The 24,258-nt window shown below is 38.6% G+C and overlaps 1 protein-coding gene across 8 annotated transcripts in view; it reads right to left on the reverse strand.

The window, feature by feature from the left end:
• Positions 1-24,258, reverse strand: part of LOC144755520 (6-phosphofructo-2-kinase/fructose-2,6-bisphosphatase 2-like) — a 342,874-nt gene that overhangs the window by 170,700 nt on the left and 147,916 nt on the right. For all 8 annotated transcript variants that reach the window (XM_078644531.1, XM_078644530.1, XM_078644528.1 and 5 more), the window contains exon 10: positions 23,438-23,584. In XM_078644531.1, the coding sequence (XP_078500657.1) occupies positions 23,438-23,584 (147 nt within the window). The remainder of the gene's footprint in view (positions 1-23,437; positions 23,585-24,258) is intronic.

The following is a 24,258-nucleotide window of genomic DNA, read 5'->3' on the forward strand; positions in this document are numbered from 1 at the left end:
GAAACATTTCAGCATTGTATGAATTTAATGCATTCTAAGATTTCAGAAGAAGCGACCATCACACGTTTAATGTTTTAATGTGGTTGTGTATGTTTACATGTTGTGTTGTCTTTTCTTTTTCTTTTTCTCATTATGTTTTTCACGCAGGGTGTTGGATAGGGGTTGCTACATACATCTTTTGCATACATATTCTTTGATTAGGAAGGTTTCGTCGTTTGTTTTTTGAGCGTAGGAAGAGGGTGGCAGTCGTCACGTATTGGTTGACCCAGGTTTTCAAGATGGAGCTGAGGTTGGTATACGGTTCAGAGCCTGCACGCGGTATAGAGTCGCATGGATTAAACGAAGAGAGTCAGTTGATTGTGTTCATTGACTCTCACCATGAAGGGGGTTTATAATGCGCACAAGCCACGTTCACCGTGTTGAGAACCAGCAGTAGATGCGGAAGTGTTTGTGAAGCGTTGGAACGGGTTCGAAAGAGATTAAACTTTTCAAGGTTGGTACAGCGGAGTTAGCAGTTGGGTTAAGCGTACAAGAGGTGTTTGGTATAGCGGCATACTTGTAAGGGCATCCTTTTGTTTTTACAGAGTTGTGAGGAAACACAAACAGCGCGGAGGCTTTTGTGGGGAGTTTACGGACAGCGAGTGTTGCATTACCAACACAAGGGTTAGCTGTGTTTCTCAGGGATCATGACCAGCATTTTGATCACGGAGTTGGGTTTGGAAGTAGCACTTATCATAGCTCTTGTATTTCGCAGATCGGACTGCCACCTCCATATTCAAGTTACTTGTTGTCAACAAGAGTTTAAGGAACTTGAAGAGTAAGTTTTAAGATTGCACCATTTAATTCGTGAGAATGTGGTTTATAAGTTTGCCATAGATGATGAGTAAGGGGTATTTTGACTTGAACGGCTGATTGGTTTTCACTAATGCATAAACTTCTGTTTGTGTGTGTCTGTGTTTAGGTTTTACGTGTATTTGTTGAACCATTCAGTTTAGGATTCGGTTTATATTTATTAGTTGGTATCGTGAGGATGTCACTTGATTCAGTAAATCTTGGATGAGTTACAAAGTAATGTTTCTGCTTCTTTGCAAACTTGGGTTCAATGTATTTTATTTACTTTGTTTACAGATCAAAGCCTCGGAAGAAGGGCCTAAGGCCCGAAAGCATTGGGCAGATCTACAAATATCGCGATTTATCATGCAAAATTTGTAAAAGGATGTATTTATGTTACATGTAATGTTATTTGAGGATATGAAAAACTTTCAAGTATAAATCTTTTTGACTGTTTGACTAACCTATTGAGTTGACATTGGTTTCTGTTTTTGTAGACTGGATTTAAGTGAAAAATATATTTGTGTATACCACCCACGGGTGGGCAGGCAACTGTGCGCAAAGGTCAGGTGTTAGCACTTGTTTGTTCAATGCTTTATTTTGACCCAACCGAAAGTGTCCTGAAAAATCCTTCCATTACTTACATAAGATTGACAAATTAGGATAGTTAACACTTCTCTTCGCCCTAAACAAACGACAGCTGAGCCCCTGAATTGGGAGTTCCCAAATTCCTAATGGAGAGGTTGCATTTTGTGCAGAACAATGCCACCAGCCTAAATTCTAGTCTTTGTCAATAAGACATCACATCCTGTTAGTCTGATCTGATAAAGAAGTCAATTAAAAAAAGTTGTGTATACTGCCCTCTCAAAAAGAACAGAGATGCATGCAGCTGCCAAACGATCTGCAGTATCTCTGCCCACATGCAAGCAACTAAATTTAAAGGCTACATCTATCAACTACAGAAGCATCATCAGCAAGGACTCCAACAAAGCAGAGCACTCTCCGTGGCCATAGAGCACTGAATTAACCCAAACAAGTACACCCAGCAAACGACTCCAAGAAATATTCAGTCATCGACAACTTTAAGGACAAAGAAAATAAAAACAGCATTTAACAGCGCCTTGACAGCTCACTCGAACTGGACCTCCAAATGACAACTCCATCTGCAACACTCAAATGATATGGTAGCTAGGAACATTCTAAACAAATTACTGGAGCTGCCTCCCCCAGATTAATGAACCTCCTGGGTAAACTATTTTAAAAAGCAGCCTTTTCACAACTGTCTTCGAGGAACCTAACATAATATCAGATCAGCAACCTGGCTTTAGACCAGTTAATGGCACGGAATCTGCCCCACTATTTACATGGGATGATCTACAGCTCATAGCAAAAAATGATGTCACTGTTGCCCTACTACTCCTTGGTCCACCACCAGCATTTGACATATTCCACTTGCAAAATCTTCTAGAGGCCTCAACATACTGAAATGCCTCGTACTTCAGGGAAAGGAAAAGCCTGGTATTCCTACCTCCTTTCATGTCAGCTCCTCACACCCAACTGTGTGAAGGTCCCGTAAAGGATCCATCACTCCCCTTTCTTATTTAAAATCTACTTCACTCGTTTACCAAATAGGATAAAATCCTTAAATCTCTATAGTATAATTAGGCAGATAATACTAAAATGACCCTACAAATGGACAGAACAGAAGCCATCCAGTAATATAGATGGGCGGGCTGCCTCCTAGCTATAAGATACATGGATGATGAACGGTCATCTGAAGCTTTACATCACAAAAACAGATCATAAACCCGTGGACAATGGTAAAAATATAAACCAAGATTACTGCATGCCGCTTCAACCACATTCAGAGAAGTGAACATAGAAGGAACCATGAATTCAAACATATTCCTGATACAACAAGTTAAAGTAATGGGAAGAACATTTCACACCTTGAAAATCTTACTCCAGATCTACCCATATCTTGGATACCAACAAAAGGTGGAAGCCATTCGCACACTTGTGATATCTAAGCTGAATTATGACAGTGGCATCCATCTTGGCACCTCTCTGCTTCATTATACGTACACTACAACAAATTAAGAATGCTGCAGCAAGTCTACTTCTCCATCTATACTGCAGGGAACACACATCAATCCTACAAGAACCACACTGGCTACCGGTAGCAAGAGAGAATGTTCCAAGGACTGCACGTAGTACCCTAGCCTCCCAAGGAAAAGGACTACTGTGCCCTAAAATAAAATGTAAACCATACAGACAATACAGACAGCTATGCTCCAGACTGGCCCATAGCATCGTATTACAGCTTACCATACAGAATCCATAGGAGTATAGCTTCTTTCAGTTCAAGCAGCAAAACTTTGGACCCCTCCACCGGCTAAGGTCTACTGTATCCAAGAACACTTAAAATACAGGAGAGTGGTGAAAACCTGGCTGTTACCACGATAGCCACTCCCATTTGCCATTCCAACAAATTAGAGCATTGTAATCCTGTAGTTAATAAATGCTGCTGGCTACAGCCTCCAGGAAGCTCCCTATCAAAACGGAACAGCCACCCCAGAACACCTATACTACTGCTGGCTGCTGCTCTGTTAAACACTAAGGGTCTCACAGGAGCATGTATCGAAGACAGGCTGCATGACAAACATTAATCTAGCTTTAGCACATAGAAACAGGTGATGCAACGATTTCAGGATGGCTATATGAACCAGTGTCCATTCCAGACCATTACAACTAGCCTCCCCAACAGTAAGTGTAAAGGCAAATCACAAAGTAGGCATACTATACAAAGGTCTGTCAAACAATGCTGACTAACCGAGAACTCAAACTTTTTCCGGCACTGTAGGTTCACAAGCTATATACTCTGACCTTTGCTTCTCACCCTACCATGACAATTACACAAGAGGACTGTATCACAGTCCCTCCGGGCAGATCCTAAACCCTCTTTTCTGTCCTCCTAATACACGTACAGCCTCATAAAGCAGCAATATGAGGAGACTTAATGTGATAACCAATACAGAAACCGGTCCGGAATCTCCCTTATAGTAACTACAAAAATAAACTAGCATTAGCAAAGTCAGTAGGTCTTCCTTTTGAACCTATTGGCTTTGCCAGTGTTTTTTGCAGATACTGTACAGCACTGGCCACAGACAAAAAGAAGAAACCTAAAGGCACAATAACGCAACCATTGTTGCTAGTGGTGTCATTCTGTAAGTGGGTGCGTGTGTGCGTCACCACGCATGGGTGTGCCTACAGAATGTCATAGGCATCAATTTCTTTATTTGAATTGAACAAGGAAAGCTACTGAATAAGACGCAAGCCAGAGTGATAATAAAACCAAACAATGGAAAGCAATGAGTAGTCTAAAGCCCACTGCATGTTTTTTTAAAGCCCTTAATAGGTCTTTCTCAAACAGACCGCTTATGTTGCCTGGTAGGCAAAACCTAAATAAGGGAGCAGGGCTAGTAGGAGCTAACTAATGCCGCCAGCATACAGCAAAGCAAAACTAAAGCATTAATTACTTATTCCTTTCACTCACCAAATTAAGTGCTTCATCCGATGGCCCAATAATCGTACCTCAGTGGCCATCAAGCACAACATGAAAACACACATAGGTTTAATGTTTAGACAACCCTCTCCCAACCAAACACCCTACACGATGTAGCATGTTACCTGTGTGGCATACCACTTCAGCACCCCACCTAGGAATAGTAAAATAAATATATATACACCGATGCTCTCAAATTCAGACAGTCTGTCAATTCTCACACCAATCTGGAAAAACATTACTTGCAAACTATAACCCAGTCAATCACCTACCATTCCAAATTAAGATCAAATTAGGCGGCCATCAGAATCAGCTCCATGACAAAAATCATAAATAATGCCTTCCTTCAGAAAACCAAGGCCTCCTCCATGCTGTTGCAGCATTCCACACCCTTGATACACGTGGTTGATTTGTAAAAAACATAAGTGCTGGGGCTATAGTCAGGAGGCAGCGTGTACCAGCCCATTTTCTTGATACCGCTGCCCAAAACAGAACCAACTGCTAACCATGGAAGTGGGGAGAGGATGTGGTGTAATGGCCAGAGCTGTAGACTTAGGAGCTGGGGAACCAGGATAGAGTCTTGGCGTCGGCCCAAAATCCTGTGATTCTGGAGAAATCACTTAATCTCCCCATATTGAATGTGTCCTTAACTGATGAAAAGCGCCTTTGTTGATGATTAAGTGCTGGCGCTGAGCACCGTAAACCACCGGTACAAATTACGCACGGCTTGATCCCCAAGTGAATGCAACAGTCTGGCACAGACCTACAATGGAAGAGTTGTGCCTGATGAACATGTTGCAGCTGGGCAAAATGAGCTCTTCTAGAACATGTCAATTCCATGCAGCATTCTCCAGCGATGCCTCCTTTTTTTCGGAGTTTTATATAGCGTGACCTTGCCCGAAGGTATCATGTATCGGAGCACTTTACATGAGCACCAGTTGCGTTACATAAGGACACATTCATTTTTGTGGGGCACGAGGAGATAAAGTGATTTGCCCAGAATCACAGGATGTTGAGCGTCGTTGCAGAGACTCGAACCCGGTTCCCCAGATTTGAAGTCGACCACCCTCTCCGTTATGCCAAATCCTCTCTCGTTGTTCTCACTTATAATTTTCAACATATTTCTGGAGCCAATTAATACCCTGCTCGCTGACATGATCAGCATTCATTTGTGTGAAGAGGACATGCATCTCAGGGGATCACATCAGACCACAAAATAATCAGGTAAAGAACTGCCTCCCCACTATCCAAGCCTTGATTTCTGTGGATTATGACAAATTGAACCCAAAGACTATAACAATAGGATTGAGGCAGCACTTTATTGGCCAGCCTCCCAGACACCCATTCGACTCTTCTGAAAAGCATCCTTCATAAAATAGCACACATCATACATCGCCTTTGTAGTTTAACAAGATAACTCCAATGATCAGATACCGCTACTGGCTCCCGATACACATTTGCATCACCTTCAAGACCTGTTGCATAATCCACACGCCAGTGCACTGTGTCTCCCCACCGTACCACTTTTATCCAAGATATGGTTTTCAGAAGGCTGCACAAGACAAGCAGCAGAATCATCGGACAGCCCAAGGCCAGCCAAGGCAGAAAAGGGAAGATCGGAGAGCAATTTGCACCTCTTAGTGTTAAGGCATGGAATTCAATTAGGGAAAATAAGTCAAGCACCGTCTCGACTCTTTTTCAAAAAAGAGCTCAAACTACATCGTATTTATTTTAACATCTATGTATTGAGTTTTTATATACGAAAAACAACAGTGTCTGGTGAAGTTTGAAGGCCCATTCATGAAGTGTACTAAAAAGTATCAAAATAAAACAATATCTTAATAGTGGCGCAAATATATACTGCGTACAATGATTCACAGTGACAGTGTAGAGTTACATGTATGCACAGGGTAGCTGGCAAAACAGCATTCCAAGTGCAGTTGTCCTATGATGCTTAAGGGTCATCAATGAAAGGCCAGCAAAGATCCCCTCTGGCCAGCACATACAGAGTGGGACGGGACCCTTAGAGACAGGGTTTAAGGAACAGCAGACAAACAGTACATTATACATCAATGAATTCAGAAGACGGTGTTAAAATTGATCAAGGACATTCTGAGTAGTGATCCAGCAGGCTATAGAAAATATGTCATAAACAACGTTACTCAACTTCATAACCTATTAACAAACTCTACACTAATTCATGGACCCATTTTATAAACCTGACATATTTTGGGCCTACTGAATCAGGTGGTCAGAATAAATCTATATACACCTAATTTACAAACTATATACACTATTATACATTAGCGAAAAGAATATTGTCATTATAACACATTCTCACTATTTAAACGACCACCATAGGCGACGTGATCTAGCTAATAGTAACCCACACTTCTGAATAACCAAGACCAGCTTGTTTGTCAAAAGTAAGATTTTTATTACTAAATTATGGTATATATGTTGAATGTTTTATAATGAAATTTATTAGCATTAAAGTAAACATGTATGTAAAAATTCATGAGAAAAAGCAGTTTAAGCAATTTAATCAAAGTTTATGAGAATTATTAAAAGTTTAGCATTTCTAAAATCTATGTCCCTAACTGAGCTAAAATAATAGAAATTAAAGTAAAGTTCTTTGAGGATTCTTACGTGCTCCAAGTAAAGTCCGACAGCACATCACCCTCATCAGAAAGTCAGAAAGCAGCAGCCAGCCCATCCCTAGGGGCATGACTTTTTATACCTTTCTACGCTAACTAAACTACGCAAAGGAAAGTTTTCAGAAATCTTCGACGTCCCATTGGCTGAGAGTGACAAGTGACATGTCACCCACTTTTCAAAAGTTCCATTAGATCATGTTTCATAAAGACCATTGTCTCTTCCACGTGAAACCAGGAGCTTCCTGAGTTTGCAACAAATGTTCAAATTTGTTCTCACTACGTCCAAGCAACTTCCGCGGATGCCAAGTTAAGGCTGACAAAATGTTCACTTTCGACCTTGGCCACGTCCGACAGAATGATGACAGCACATCAGTTTTTGCTTTGCGAATGCAGCTTTGATAAACGCTTTAATTCAGAATGGGCGTCTCGTGACTTTTGCAGAATTACAAGTCAGCTCTTTTCTGCAACTCAAGTGACTAGGCCCAAAAGCAGGCAACTTAAGCTTTCTAGTATAAAACAAACACAAGAAAAGTATTAATGTAAGAAATAATGTAGATTCTGTATCCACCCCTTGGTTCACTAATTAATTAACCAACCCGATTAGTCAAATGTTACCTAGCAAATGCAAACAAATAAAGCAGCGTTTATATCTACCAATCCATAAGATTCATTCGCACCTAGGATAGTAGAAATGACATCACGTAGACAAGGGGAAGCAAAATAAGCACATGCTTCTTTAAATTTTTGCAGCAGTTAGTAATGACAGAAACGAAAACAATAAATTATTTTATTATTTTGCACGAACAAAAAGATGCAACAAATATGCACGTTTATGAGCACACATGTTAGTCCCCCCATGTGTAAAGTTTAATCTAAGTTGTATTAGCACAACATATCACAAATTATTAATATTATTATTCATGTTATGGAAATGTGACTTCGCGAGTTTAAACAAAATTTTGTTTTCTATCTCGCTCCATCAACTCCCTCATCTGGTGATTAACAAATCACCACACCAATACCCAAAATTTTATAATTTCAACTTCAGAGAAAATGATTCAAATTCATTTGTGTCAGTAAATTCTAAAAGCCAGTATCTGCAAATTCCTCACGATCTGCATAACGTTCTCTATGTAATTCCTGTAACTCAATCTCCCTTTCTTCTTCTTTTCTAAGTTTATAGATCCTCTTTTTCTCTTTCAACTGTTTCTTTCTTTTATGCAACAAACAACCTATTTTAGTCAAAATAAAAATGAATAATATAATAATCAAAGGTGCCAGAATCTTGCCAAGAATTGAACTCCCAATATTATGAAACCAGTTTTTAATTTCTTGGAATCTTTTAGAAAGTTTCCCTGTAAAATCTTCTTCTTCTAAAGGAATTATTTCAGAATGCATTTGTGTAATGTTCTTAATGTACATTTCAATATTCTTACTTTCATCAGGTATATATGTACAGCAATGTTGTACATGTAAAATGCCACAGACTCCTCCCTCTTTTGCTAAGAGTATGTCTAGAGCAAGACGATCTTGAATTACCATGGATCTAATTGCAATAACTTCAACATTCACTAATTGGAATCCATCAGCAGTATCAGTTGATAATCTATCAACTATAGTGGATAATTTTCTGATTCTCCCCGCATTTAGGGTTATACCAACAAAAGGTATCACTGCTTGAAAAATATCTCCCAGAACTTCAGTAAAAGTTTCTCTTTTAACTCTATTTACATAATTATGAATTTTAAACAATCCTTCTGAATCTCTGTCAACATGAAACACTTTAGGAAAAACAATTCCCACATAACAAGTTCCATACCAATGGTCTGGAAGGTTGTAGTAGGCTTTGTCACCACAAACAAAATAAATCCCAGGAAAGATTGGATCCTTTCCACCTTTGAATCCCCAACCTCCCATAATCTGATAAGTATCTTCACAGTTACTTGCACCAACAAAGTAATTATCAAAAAGTGTGTTATCTCTTCTAATGCAAAGCTTTCCACTAACTGGTTTGTCTATATGAATTGCAACATTTTCAAGCATTTTGCCATTTAACTTTCCATCCTCTCTTTGCCAGAAGCTTGACTTAGTCTGCTTGACTAATTCATTCCTTTTATAAATTGCCCTTCTCTCCTCAACCATATTTAAAAACTTCTTTCCTTCAGCACTTAATTTGCAAGTTAGATTATTTTTATAAGCGTACTCATATGTGAGTTCATTAGTAACAAGGAAATATTCTCTCATTTGTTTTGCCTTTTTGTGTTTATTTAAAGCATTTTCAACCTTAATGTTTGCGAAAATCTCGTCAAAATCTGAATAATAATATTCTAAACGTCCAGTTTGATAAAATAAGCTAGTTAACACACTGCATGTTACACCATAAGTGAGAGGAAGCATATTATATGTTACTCCCTCAGAAACAGAAGCAGGTAACTTAACGCAGACATAGCAGTCTTTTGCATCCATTACCTTAACATATTCACTCAAAAGCTTTGTGAATGTATTACTTGAAAAATCACTAATTGTTTTATCTTGATGAATGTTAGGTTGATGATCAATAACTTTTGCTGAAGCACTATGTTTAGTTTGGCTATCCAAAACTTTGCTTGTTATGTTAACTTTGTGTAATTCTCTATTCATCTCTAAAGGAATAATCACAGCTAAAACCAACCAGAGCAGAATTAAAATGAGCAGACATACTAGAGTCATCTTACAACATCTCTTAAAAATAGTACACTTTGAAGTGTTCTCCTTAACATAAGGCATTTTTGGTTAGTTTAACCTAAAAAATAAAACAAAATTTTTAAATCTAAATTTATATTTACACCCCCCTTTTAAAATAATTTTTTTTCTTTTTTTTTTTTTTTTTTAAAACCTTAAACAAGATTTCTTCGACCTTATGTCATACATAAGTTTTCTTCAACTAAACAGTTTTTCTTCGACCTTATGTCAACTAACAAATTTTTCTTCAGCCTTTTGCCAAATTAATATCTCTGTACCTCAATCATCGTCACTAATTTCATGAATTTCGTTTTCTTCTTCACTACTATCATATATGTCAATAACAGGTGGAATTACTAAATAAGTCCACTCAGGAGATTTGTATTTCTGGTTTGGTCTTATTACTCTTTTTCCTTTTCTCGACACTACTTCAATTCTCCTTCCAATTCCAACTTCTTTTCCAGGACTCTTTTGACTACTGATCTCTTCGACTTGTTCTTTCGGTTTTCTCACTAACCTCACTCTCAATCTTCCACCAGGCCAGTAGTCTGCTTTTCTCACGTACTTTTCTTTTGGTTCAGAATTATTTGATTCTGACTTCCAAGTCCTTTTCTTTTTGTTTCTACTTTCCACGTCACTTTCTTCAGTTTCGTAATCTGAAATTTCAATTGACTCAGGAACTTCTCTATTCGGCAATTTCACTCCTTCAGGAACTCCACTTTGTTTTCCGTCACTGGTACTCGGTAATTCGTCTTCCTCCTCCTCTTCAATTACCCCCAACTTCCCAGATTTCGGACTTCTGTTCCTTACTTCAGAGCTTGTTCTCTGCCTTTCGATACTCTCCTGGTCTGAAACTTCTTTTTGTTCTGCTTCTTTGTCTTCGACTAAGACAACCGAATCTTCAGTTATCTTTCCTTTTAACAGATTCTCGTCACCTTCAGAATCTATTTCAATGATTTCCAAGTCTTTTCTTGTCACTGGTACAGTTTCCAGATGTCGACTTTCTTGTCGATCTTCAGAATCTGGATTTATTTCACCTTCAGTTTCACCTTCTGCTTCAGAATCAGAATCATCTGTGGTGTCACTTTCAACATCAGAACTCTCAGGAGTTGGTACTGGAATAGTATGACTAGGATGGATCCACCGTTTCAATCCTCTGCACTTTACAGCATTAGTAGTAACCAAAATTATTTGCCTAGGTCTTTGCCATCTAGGAGCCAGACAATTTCTTCTCCGATGTACTTTTGTTCTGACCCAATCGCCAGGTCTCAGATCATGTGTCAAAACCTTTTCATTTGACTGTACTTCAGTTCCCACCTGATTAGACACAGAAGTTACCATATCAGATAACCTTTTACAGTAATCCAAAATAGCACTGTCATTTATGCTTAACAGTTTACCTACAGGTACAAAAGCTTGCCTCATAACTCTTCCCATTAAAATTTCATGAGGACTCAAACCTGTCTTTTTATCTGGTGTACTTCTCAATGACATCAAAACAAGTGGAAGAGCATCAGTCCACTTTACCCCTGTTTCAAGACACATTTTTCCAATTCTGTTTTTAATTGTTCCATTTATTTGTTCAACCACTCCAGATGCCTCTGGTCTGTATGCACAGTGTATTTTCTGCTCAATGCTCAAAGCTTCGCAAATTAATTTCATCAGTTTATTATCAAAATGGCTTCCTCCATCACTCTCAATAGTGACTGGAAAACCGTACCTTGGGATGATTTCTCTGAGCATCAGTTTTGCCACTGTAATTGAATCACAATGTCGTGTGGGGAAAGCCTCTACCCATCTTGAAAATAAGCAAACAATTACAAGCACATATTTCAAACAGTTGTGTAAGGGCATTTCAATGAAATCCATTTGTAACCTGGTAAAGGGACCACCCTCTCGACCAATTATTCCCGTCCCCACCACTGATTTTCTGTTCGGATTCATTTGTTGGCATGACAAACACCTTTGACAAAAAGATTCAGCAATTGTTCTAAACTTGGTGTTAAACCATGTTTCTCTGAAAAGTCGGACCATAGAATCTCTTCCCAGATGTGCTGGACCATGATATAATCTGGCCATGTCAGCAATCAAACAATTTGGTAAAACCACTCTGCCATCTTTGTAAACCCACACTCCATCCTCTTCTCGTGGTCTACAATCTGATCTTAACCATAAGTCTTTTTCCTCATCGTCTGCTTCATTTTGTAAATCTCTAATCTCATGCCATGTTTCTACAACTGTTGTTAGCATTAATGAATTTGAATCAGTTTCTTTACTTCTTTCCCGATTATATGAATAACCTTTTCTCGCACAGTATTTCGCGGTCTCATCTGCAAAGGCATTGCCCTTGGAGATATAATCAACTCCTTTAGTGTGCGCTGCACATTTAACAATGGCAATTTCTTTTGGTAATTGTATTGCTTCAATTAATCTCTTAATGAAGACTGCATTCTTAATTGGTGACCCTGCTGATGTCATGTATCCTCTCTGTGACCAGAGTTGTCCATAATCATGTACAACTCCATACCCATACTGACTATCAGTAATGATGGTAACTCTTATATCTTTCGATATTTCACATGCACGAATCAAAGCAATCAATTCAGCTACTTGAGCTGAACGAACTCCTTCGAGACATGATGCTTCTTCAACATCCTTAACTGTACAAACTGAATATGAAGCTTTCAAGACACCTCCTTCGGATCTTAAGCATGAGCCATCTACAAAGTAGACAAAATCCGATTCAGACAAAGGTCTGTCTTTGATGTCTTTTCTTGGTTTTGTGCAGAACTCCATGACATCTAAACATTCATGTTCTGTTTCAATGTCATCCACAATTTCAGAATCAGGTAGTAATGTAGAAGGATTCAGATTCAAACATCTTGAAATCGAGACATTATCTGCTCCTAGTATGATTTTCTCATACTTTGTCAATCTGCTACTGGTTAAATGCTGAGTCTTACCTCTTGTCAGCAATATTTCAACTGAATGAGGCACAAAAACTTTCACAGGAAATCCCATAATGATTCCTTCACTTTGTTCAAGACTAATACTTGTAGCTGCAACTGCTTTTAAGCAACCTGGTAATGCTTTTGCAATAGGATCAAGAACTGCAGAGAAGTATGCAATAGGTTTCTTTAGATTTCCATGTCTCTGTATTAATACAGATAATGCACATCCTTCTCTTTCACTGCAATACAGTTCAAAATCTTTCTCATAATTTGGCATACCTAAAGCAGGAGCTTGGCATAAGCTCTTTTTCAGGTTCTCAAAAGATTCCATCTCAGCATCATTGAGAATAATTGGATCTTTTACATCTGACTTTGTCAATCTTTGTAGTGGTTTTGCAATTACTGAAAATCCACTTATCCATTGTCGACAGTAACCAACCATTCCCAAGAACATTCTGACTTGTCTCTGTGTTCTTGGAGGTAACATTGCTTGAATCATTTTTATTCTCTCAATTGTTACTTGTCTTTTTCCCTTTGCAATTCTGTGACCAAGATATTTTATTTCTTGTTTGCAAAACTGTAACTTAGCTGGAGACACTTTATGTCCCTCATCTGCAAGGCGATTTAACAGAATTATTGTGTCTGTCACACAATTTTCTCTTGTCTTTGCAGCTATTAACAAATCGTCAATATACTGCACTAACGTAGATCTACCAGGTAAATCTAGGTTTTCTAATGATCTTTTTAACAGTTCATTAAAGATTGAAGGACTCTCTGTATAGCCCTGAGGGATTCTGCTCCATCCGAGGGTCTTACCTTGGAATCTGAAAGCAAAGATTTCATAACTGTCTGGATGTAAAGGAACCGTATAGAAAGCATTGCAAAGATCAATGACTGTATACCATTCAGCATCATGTGGAATCTGGTACAGAATTACTGCTGGATTTGGAACCACTGGACAACATGGAACAACAATTTGATTAACCTTTCGCAAATCCTGTACGATTCTAAATGTTCCATTTGCCTTTTTAACTCCCATAATTGGTGAATTACAAGGACTACTCTCCATTTCCTTTAATACACCCTGTTTAATGAAATTTTCAATAATTGGTGTAATCCCTTCAATTGTTTCTGTTTTCATTTTATACTGTGGAGTGTTTGGAAATTCTATTCCCTGTTTCAATGTAATTTTCACTGGATCTATTTTTCTCATTAGACCCATTTCTTTTCCATCAAAATCCCATATTTCTGAATTTACTGTTTCTCTGAGCTCTTCAGGCAAATCTTTCTTTTCTAATGCAGGAAACAATTTTGTTTCTTCTGCTTCCATCATCATCATTGTCATTCTGTACAAACCATCTTCCTCCATTGTTTGTAATTCTACTCCATCAGGAGAACAATATATTCGGCAATTCATTTTACATAGGATGTCTCTGCCTAACAGATTCACTGGACTACTATTGCAAACCACAAATCTGTGTTTGTCTCTATAATTTCCAATTTCAACTGGAACTGGATCAGTTAAGTCTGTTTTAATTTGCTGATTACTTACTCCGACAACTTGGATGGTATCCCCAGAGAGAGGTAGGTTTTCAATTTCCACTGATCTAACAGTAGAACGAGTAGCACCAGTGTCCACTAGAAAAGTGATGTCTACATCATTAACTTTCCCGTTTACAAAAGGACCAGACTGGTCAACCTCAAGAGTGGCTCCAACAACACACTCTTCCTCCTCTCTCGGGCATCGTCAACAATAATCATCAGAATCACTGTCTTGACTTTCTGCTAATAGAAACTGTTGTGAAGCATTTTGCATTTGAATTCTTTGTTGTTTTTGTTGTTTTTGTGGTTTTATTACATGTTCATTTCCCTGAAATCCCACATTTGGATTATATTTTTGAACTCCCCCACAATTCGGAAAAGGTGGTTGTGGCAATTGATCTTGACGATTATTCACCTGTTGGTGTTGCTGTTGCTGTTGCTGCAACTGTCGCTGAATGTTAAATTCGTTTAACCCCTGTTGCATCTGTAGCTGTTGCTGCAGTTCAACACCATTCTGCATCTGTGGATTCAATAAGGGACTCTAAGTTTTTAGGAGGATGAGGACACTCGTCTCTCCAATGTCCAATTTCGCCGCAATTAAAACAAGGTAATCTCTGTTTTAACTCCTCAATCTTTGGGCTAAATTTCTTTTGGAAATTATTACCTTTAAACTTTCCTTGTACCTGGTTCGTATTTCCAGTTTGAACAAAATTAGTGTTCTTATTACCCATGCTGGCAACCTGTTGCTCAGCTACTTTCACCTGTGCCCACATTGCTTTTTCCTTGAGCTTCTTCTGTCTCACTTCTAATTCATCGCTGCAATACTTAGCTTTTCTCAGTATATCATCCACAGAAAGTGATTGCCATCCTACAATGCTATTTCTGATCATGTCTCCAATTTCAGGTTTTAGTCCATAAACAAATCTATAGACAAAATGACTCATGTCTTTCTCATCTAGTTTTTCATAACCACTGTATTGTTTAAAGATTAACAGTAGTCTTTCATAAAAAGAATGAACTGATTCTTTTGTTTCCTGTTCAGTCCTCTCTATTTTAACCCAATCAACTTCTTTGGGTGGAATTTTGTTTTTCATCCAAACAATTACTTTTTCATAAAAATCCATTACAAGTGGATTTGGAGCACCTGTTTCTTTAATTCGCTCAGGTTCTGTTTTTGGCCAACTAATTGATATTTTACATTCTGTCCAAAGATCAGATGGAACGACAATGTCGAAAAATCCATCTAAATCAATCCACAGAACTTTTGACACTTTGATAAATCTATCAACTTGCCTGTACCATTCAACTGGTTTTTCCCTCAATTTTGGAAAGTCATTTGTGAATAACAGAATGTCCTGTCTCGACCAAGGGACATGAACATATCCTCCACCTGCAATCTCTCTCATTGGAAATTGTTTTGACAATTTTTCCAATCTTTCATCTTCCTTCTTTTTCGTCCATTTTACTCTCCACTTATTCAGTTCTCCTAGCTTTTTGATGTAAACAATCAAATCCTTTATATGTACTATTCTTCCCATTGAGTTCAAACTCTCAATGTCACTTTCTGAAAAATCTAATCTGTAATGTTTTGCAAAGTTCTTTTGTTTACTCACATCGATTTCAAGTTCTGCTGCTAGATCCTCTAATTGATCATATTTGTTTTTCGTTTTCCACTGAATGCTTTTGCAAATGAACAGTAGTTCATCATCTCGATAGTAATTTAAACTATCTGGACCAATTGTTCCGATTATTAATTCTTCGATATTTGCTTTTAATTTAGCCACATCAAGTTTTGGTGTGGTTATCCTGCTTTCAGGACTCCCTACATCTGATACAGCACCCATTGGTGTTTTTGGAGATAAATCCTCATTAAAGGTTAAATCAGGCATTCTCGATCTAGAAGAGTTTATTTCAGATAAATCTGAATAAAATTTTTCAGCAACTCTCTGAATTTCTGCATTTAGAGGAATAGTTAAACCTGTTTTGCTAGATTCTTTTTGGTCAAATACAGGCTGAACAGGACCAATCGTTACTGGAACTGTCACAGCTTCCATGCTTTTTGTCATTCTTTTAATTAATTCTTCTTTAGATCTCAAATATTCAGCAGAATTGACATCTTCAACATTTCTTGCCTCTCTGTTATAATCTTTTGGAGCTTCTCTTGCTCTAGGAGCCATTGTAAAATATCTGCCTTCATTTCGAGCATTATCGAAATCTGGTCTTCTAGGAGTTTCAATGATTTCACAATTGTTTGGATAGAGTTTAGGAGCTTCATTAATTGGAGGTGCACTCGGTGAAGTTTCAGTAGAAACCACCGGAGTAGACCATGATCTAGGAGGTCTCAAAGGCTGATTCTTTCTAGCTGTTGTATAAATTTCTTCCATAACAGCATCTTCAGATTCACTTTCCATAGATTTCCCTGTAGGAGTACCCATTACCATTTCCTGTATTAAATACAATCCTTCACTCATGTTTCCCTGTCTCCACATTCTCAATCTATCTTCATGAGTTTCTCTTCTCCATGGTGGATTTTTAGAAGGTCTTTTAATTCCACTAGCTTCTCTTTGTAACTGATACATCTCATCTTCCCACTCAACTAAAGCTTCAAATTGAGTTGGTCTCGGTTTTGGAACAAGAGCATTCATTTTTTCTCGTAAATTTCTCAAGACTTTCACATTAAATGAACCATCATCAGGCCAAGTTAAAACACCGTCGTTTTTAGTATAACGTTTCCAACTATCGAACCATAAGACAGTATGATATCCATATTCACCTTCCATGTACGCTGCAGGTGTTTTATACTTATGAAGTAATTTACCACCTCGCGTTTCGATTTTCTTGTCAGGCGAAAATAAATTCTTAAACTTTTGTAGTAATGTTGGCTTTTTCTCAACATGTCTAAAATGATAACTCATTTTTAAAAGTTAAATCTAATTTACAAAATCGTTCGTAAAATATTTCCGGGATGTTCCGCAAAATTAGCCAATCCGTGCGCGAAACACACTAACAAGCCAATGACAGTCGAGCTACGTCACCTTTCAGCTCAACCAATAAAAATGGAGTTTTCCTGACGAACCAATCAGCTTACGAATCGTCAGAGACTCAAGAGCCAATCAGAGTACAGTTTGTGACGTAGGTCACCCAATCCCAGCGCGGCTCTGTGACGTACACAGCAGCTGCGGTTTCTCGTTTCTCACTCCGGCGCTTACCCCTCCTTCACAAAATCTTTTCACAGCGCCATTTTAAGAACACTTTTCAGTGTAAATTAATTCTTAACAATGACAATAAAGACTCATCTGTTTGTTTCACTATTTAGGATAGTTTACACACATTCAAGTATCCACACTTCGGAATAGACGGCGCTATTCACATTAAGGATAATTTTCAATTGTCAGTAGAGTAACCCTTACCCCACCCTTCTAACACGTATAATTATGAACTCGCTTTGCTCTGAAAGCACCGCGAAGTGACAGTTCTAAGAGTTCCGCTTGAACATAAAATACAAATCAAACTCGCACTTTCACACGGAAAATTCCCTAATTTCGAACACACATGAAATCCGTACAGGACTCTCACCTGTTTATAGAAATCATGCACCGTTAGCAAAACAACGACGTTATCCTTACAGGACTCTCACCTGTTTATAGATATGAAACATGTACCCGTACAGGACTCTAACCTGTTTATAGATAATCATGCACCGACGTTATCCTACCCTTCACTCAAGCTCGAATATAACTAATACTCTTATCACAGTGAGTTTTATGGAAGGCGCTTTGTCCCTATTCTCATGCTGCTCTAATTTCTTAGAAAACCCTCACTATACAAGATTCACACCTAGCCCTAACACTGTGTTGCTCGGCGACAACACTGTATTGCACGGCGACAATACTTCTGGTACACGGCGATACCAATTGTGATACTCGGCGATATCACTACAAACAGAACAGATTTGCGTGACTAATTTCTCGCCACACAATCTATACCGGTATAGCTTACAGATAGCACGAATAACGGACTCAACATGTGTTAAAACATCGATCCTATTTCCATACCATAACACTTTAGTAACCCTTAGCAACCAACATATTACCTTGGTTACCCCTTAGCAACCATCAATTTCTGCTACCAGAGAATTGATCCAGCAGGCTATAGAAAATATGTCATAAACAACGCTACTCAACTTCATAACCTATTAACAAACTCTACACTAATTCATGGACCCATTTTATAAACCTGACATATTTTGGGCCTACTGAATCAGGTGGTCAGAATAAATCTATATACACCTAATTTACAAACTATATACACTATTATACATTAGCGAAAAGAATATTGTCATTATAACACATTCTCACTATTTAAACGACCACCATAGGCGACGTGATCTAGCTAATAGTAACCCACACTTCTGAATAACCAAGACCAGCTTGTTTGTCAAAAGTAAGATTTTTATTACTAAATTATGGTATATATGTTGAATGTTTTATAATGAAATTTATTAGCATTAAAGTAAACATGTATGTAAAAATTCATGAGAAAAAGCAGTTTAAGCAATTTAATCAAAGTTTATGAGAATTATTAAAAGTTTAGCATTTCTAAAATCTATGTCCCTAACTGAGCTAAAATAATAGAAATTAAAGTAAAGTTCTTTGAGGATTCTTACGTGCTCCAAGTAAAGTCCGACAGCACATCACCCTCATCAGAAAGTCAGAAAGCAGCAGCCAGCCCATCCCTAGGGGCATGACTTTTTATACCTTTCTACGCTAACTAAACTACGCAAAGGAAAGTTTTCAGAAATCTTCGACGTCCCATTGGCTGAGAGTGACAAGTGACATGTCACCCACTTTTCAAAAGTTCCATTAGATCATGTTTCATAAAGACCATTGTCTCTTCCACGTGAAACCAGGAGCTTCCTGAGTTTGCAACAAATGTTCAAATTTGTTCTCACTACGTCCAAGCAACTTCCGCGGATGCCAAGTTAAGGCTGACAAAATGTTCACTTTCGACCTTGGCCACGTCCGACAGAATGATGACAGCACATCAGTTTTTGCTTTGCGAATGCAGCTTTGATAAACGCTTTAATTCAGAATGGGCGTCTCGTGACTTTTGCAGAATTACAAGTCAGCTCTTTTCTGCAACTCAAGTGACTAGGCCCAAAAGCAGGCAACTTAAGCTTTCTAGTATAAAACAAACACAAGAAAAGTATTAATGTAAGAAATAATGTAGATTCTGTATCCACCCCTTGGTTCACTAATTAATTAACCAACCCGATTAGTCAAATGTTACCTAGCAAATGCAAACAAATAAAGCAGCGTTTATATCTACCAATCCATAAGATTTATTTGCACCTAGAATAGTAGAAATGACATCACGTAGACAAGGGGAAGCAAAATAAGCACATGCTTCTTTAAATTTTTGCAGCAGTTAGTAATGACAGAAACGAAAACAATAAATTATTTTATTATTTTGCACGAACAAAAAGATGCAACAAATATGCACGTTTATGAGCACACATGTTAGTCCCCCCATGTGTAAAGTTTAATCTAAGTTGTATTAGCACAACATATCACAAATTATTAATATTATTATTCATGTTATGGAAATGTGACTTCGCGAGTTTAAACAAAATTTTGTTTTCTATCTCGCTCCATCAGTAGCTCAGCTGCATCTGCCACACTAAGCAAGTAGTTGGTCTCGTCTGTGGAGGCAGTATGGTAGCATAGGTCTTAGCCCTTTGATTCCAAAAACATAACATCCTTAAAGCCAGGCCCGTTTCTTAAGAATGGGACCCCTCATCTCACAACACTCATTGATTAGGAGGCAGCATCAGTAAAGCAGCCAAATGCCTGTTCACACTTGGGATGTCAGCGAGATAGCCTAGCAGCAGGTTCAAGGGTGTGTTGGCCACACAGGCAGACGTTATGTCATTAATGGCCCACATGTCCACAACTTCTGGGTTGAGGTCATATAGACAATGCCAGGCGCAAATATTTTGCAGGGTCATCTGTGCATCCAGCGCATTTTAAAGAGTGTGTAGTATCAATGCTATGTAACAACATGTGTGTATAATATAAACTCAGGAAGTAAAAATGGATGAGTTTAGGTCTATAGTTTATAGACAAATATTTTCTAATCTTAGGAGAACCTCCATACCCTTTCAGGGACCGTCACACTGAGGTCAGCTTGATCAGTGTTGATGCTGTGATCAGAAGGCAGGCATTCACCATTTTATTTATAGCATTTCATGAACTACTCACCCGTTGTTGAGGCTAGAAACATCTGAATCAGTGAGGAGAACTCCTCAGGCTTGCAGGGGTTAGTATACCAACATGTCATAGCAGCCTGTGGTAATCTATAAACTAGGGTGTTACTGTCATCCCATCCACTAATATGTTTGAGGGTGAGGAAACGGCCTTCAAAGAAGAGATTTAGCAAATCCAGATGGCCGGAGAGTAAATCTGAGGCCTACACGACTTTCTGACCATCAATCACATTTCCCAATGCGTGCACCTGATCATCTCTATGAACCTGCCTGGTTTGAGCTGCTTAGTGGCTAGATGGTGTCCAGTGACACCGGTGTCAATCTGGTCACTATCAGTAAAGGCAGGGCTGCACTCCAAGAGTAAATTCATCAAATAGCAAAATGTGACTTTATAATAAAATAAAAAAATAGCTCTCCAAATCAGGTACTGCAAAGCAGACTCATTTATTATGGCCAGTGTAAGCAGGTGAATCCCCCCCCCCCCCAAACACAAAACCAGTCTTAGAGTTCGCACTCAGGTGAACCTGTGTCTGCCAGGAGATATGGAAATATTGATGAAAAGGTAAAGAAACGTATGGAGTACTGAGCTCAGGGAAAAGCAGGACTGGAATCAAGGTCAGAAGCAGGACTGGAATACACAGAACTATGAATATGGACAACAAGACTAGGAAAACTCTGCACCCTACCTAGGTAAGACAGAAACATGTTGTATATTAAAAGGCAGGTCATGAGGTGTGCAGAAGGACTAGTTTCTATTATTGCCTTGCTACTAAAAAGCAGGATAAAAAACAAGACCAGATACTACAAAAAAATAGCCAAAACTTAGGAATATGGGTTCAGAAAATAGTTGAAACTGAATCAAAACAACAAGCCAGAATGATAGTACCGGGAAAACAACTGAGCACAAGGAGACTCATCAAAAGTCAGTTGTGAGCTTCTGCACACTGAGCTCTCAGGGCTGAAATCAGGGTAGAAGCAAAGATGCAGTGAGAGTGCCAGGTGTAAGGAATCAGGGTACTACCAACTGGGACTTGGAAAGGGGAAGACCAGCAAACCCAGAAGGCACGAGACAGTAATAGAAGGCCAGAAACGGATCGGAGACAAGAGATTAAAACGTCCAGAAGGCAGGTAAAGAGGGGTCAGTATCCCGTATCCAGGATCCGGGGATTCAGATAGAGAATAGAGTGCCATCACAAGGACATAATGGAGGCAGGGGTTGGAAACAGAAAGGACTACAGGGACAATGATGCATCAGGAAATGGAGTGGAATCCTGGACTGGGATGTAATGTGCAGCTGGAAATGCAAGTTGTTCGAAAGAGTTCTGTCATACAGCTGTACCCCACCGTGCCCTCGAGAGTGCCACCAGATGGGAGGATGGCAGAGTCTTAACACAGACGTTCGATAGTGATCCACCCAGCTTCACATTCAGCCTGGCAAGAGCAGAGGCACTCTTAGAAAGCGAACTACTGTCGTACCTACATTCTCATTACAGTTTGTGTTACTAGTAAGCTACCCATACAACAAATAGTAAAGGATGAATGTACGGTCAGTCGTGTCTCTAGCATCTTTGTGGAAATTTAAAAAAACTGCTCTTCTGTCTCCAGCTGATCTGTGAATGATGGCAGCAGGAGGCTGGAATGGGAAAGGGTAGGAATAATACAAACCACTTCCAGTCTGATGAAGAAGGTGTCGGTGGTGCCCATCGTCAATCACAGACACAGTTAATTACGGACCATAGCATATTTTGCTAAATAATGAACACTACACTACTTTCTGCTAATATTAATCAACCTAACTAAATATGCCAAAGCTAAGCTAATTATATGAAGCTCAGGATTTAGAGCTTCATAGGAAGTTGTATTGCTCTTTTAGGGTTTTGTAATTGATATGCTTTGAAGTACATAAAAAGGCCGGGTGGCTACCCACACATCAAAGAAATCACAACGCTTAGAAACTGTGAAGGGTGGATCAATAAGGAGTGGGATTTTTATCTAGGGTCGGTGTTACTGTTACACCTACACAGAAAATATTATTAGTGTTGACTTTTGAATAGTAAATAGATTTCCATGCTACACTAAGGATGCTCTAGGTGGGTCCATGGGTGCTTTTTCATCCAGGGCTAGGGATGGTGCTGGCCTTCGCATCAGCAGATAATGAAATGGTGGTACATCCTTGAACTTTCCATTGAAATGTATTGCTCTGGGGGGATGGACATTTAGTAGGTAAACTGATAGTTTTGGGTAGGTGGGATACGTTGGGTAGCAGATTATTGCCATATGATCTGTCTTCTTCCTGAAAAAGTATTTATGCTACCAAAATGCAACAGAAACCCTTTCACATTTTACGTTACACACAGATTCACATAAAACAGTGTCAGAGAGTTATGCTTAAGCTAATATGCTCTGCTTGGTGCAGAGCAACAGAAGCACTGGGAGATGTGGGAAAGAAGCGACAACCATATCACAAATTTGCTGTTTGCAGTTTCTTTCTCTCTCTTATTACAGTAGCAAAGTAAGAATTATGTCCAGTACAAAAAAGTTATAATCATGCACACGTTAATAGAACGAGTCTTGATTTTGTTTTTTAACCTAGACTTTACAACTTCCCTCTAAAAGAATCTAATAGGGCAGGGAATTAAGAAAGGGGGAAAAGTGCAATTGCTATCGTCATATTTTTTCATTTAAATATAATTCTCATCCTTGCAGCCTGGCCATATAATGGTAAGCATGCCCTGCCTCCAGAATACAGAAATATAATTTATACACATTCATGCTTCCTTCTCAAAATAAACCCTGAAAACCACCACCCTTGCAACAACCCCTCAACATCCCTATTACAAACAACCAAGCAGAAACATTTAGCTTTCATCCCCACAATGAACAGATAATAAAGAATGTCACTCACTGCATCAATCTCATTCAAGATTTTCCACTGTTCATAGGCTACCCCAAGTGCTTCAGCCGTCTGGATCGTTCTCTTCAATTGGCTTGTCCAAACCTTCAAGTCAACAATTTCCTGCTCTTCAATAAACTGACGAAGTGCCTGGGAAAACTGAAACAAGGACGTTTTATCATTAAATACCACATTAAGAAGAAGCACACACTCCGGGAAATGTAATTTGATATGTTTTTGACAAGTCAAAGAACCGACATCTATGAAGAATAACATTATGGTGAATATAAAATTTCCTAGCTATTGTGAAGTAAAGTCTCAATTCTATTAAGGACACAGTGGCGAGGATTATGCATTAAACTGTCTCCATTTATTGCTCAGTAGTCCATATTAACTTTAGCAAGATCACAAACAATAGGACAATTAGTCCCATGAGTCCTTATAGCATAAAACAATGTCTACCATTCACAGCTCTCTAACTCTCCATAAGACAATCCACAAGGAAAGCCACTCTCACTTTATGCGTGTGAAATTATACACATACATACATATACCTTATGATATATATATATCCTGGTGTACTATTAATACTTTTGTAGTCTTCTGCGTGATATAATTCTCATCATAGTGTGCTTAATAGAAATGACACTTTCCTCACAACAGCTAGGAAATTGAAATTCTAAGTAAGGACCAGGGGCTCAGATTATGCAAGTTCAAAGAGTAATGATCCCTAATGATGCCACCTGTCACTGGTTTGAAATATTAACATTTTGAAAGTTGAATTGGATGACCAGTCAGTTGCATTTAGAATCTCTTCCAAGCGACCTCCCAAA

Source organism: Lissotriton helveticus, chromosome 5_1 (genome assembly GCF_964261635.1).
Source record: "Lissotriton helveticus chromosome 5_1, aLisHel1.1, whole genome shotgun sequence".
NCBI lineage: Eukaryota > Metazoa > Chordata > Amphibia > Caudata > Salamandridae > Lissotriton > Lissotriton helveticus.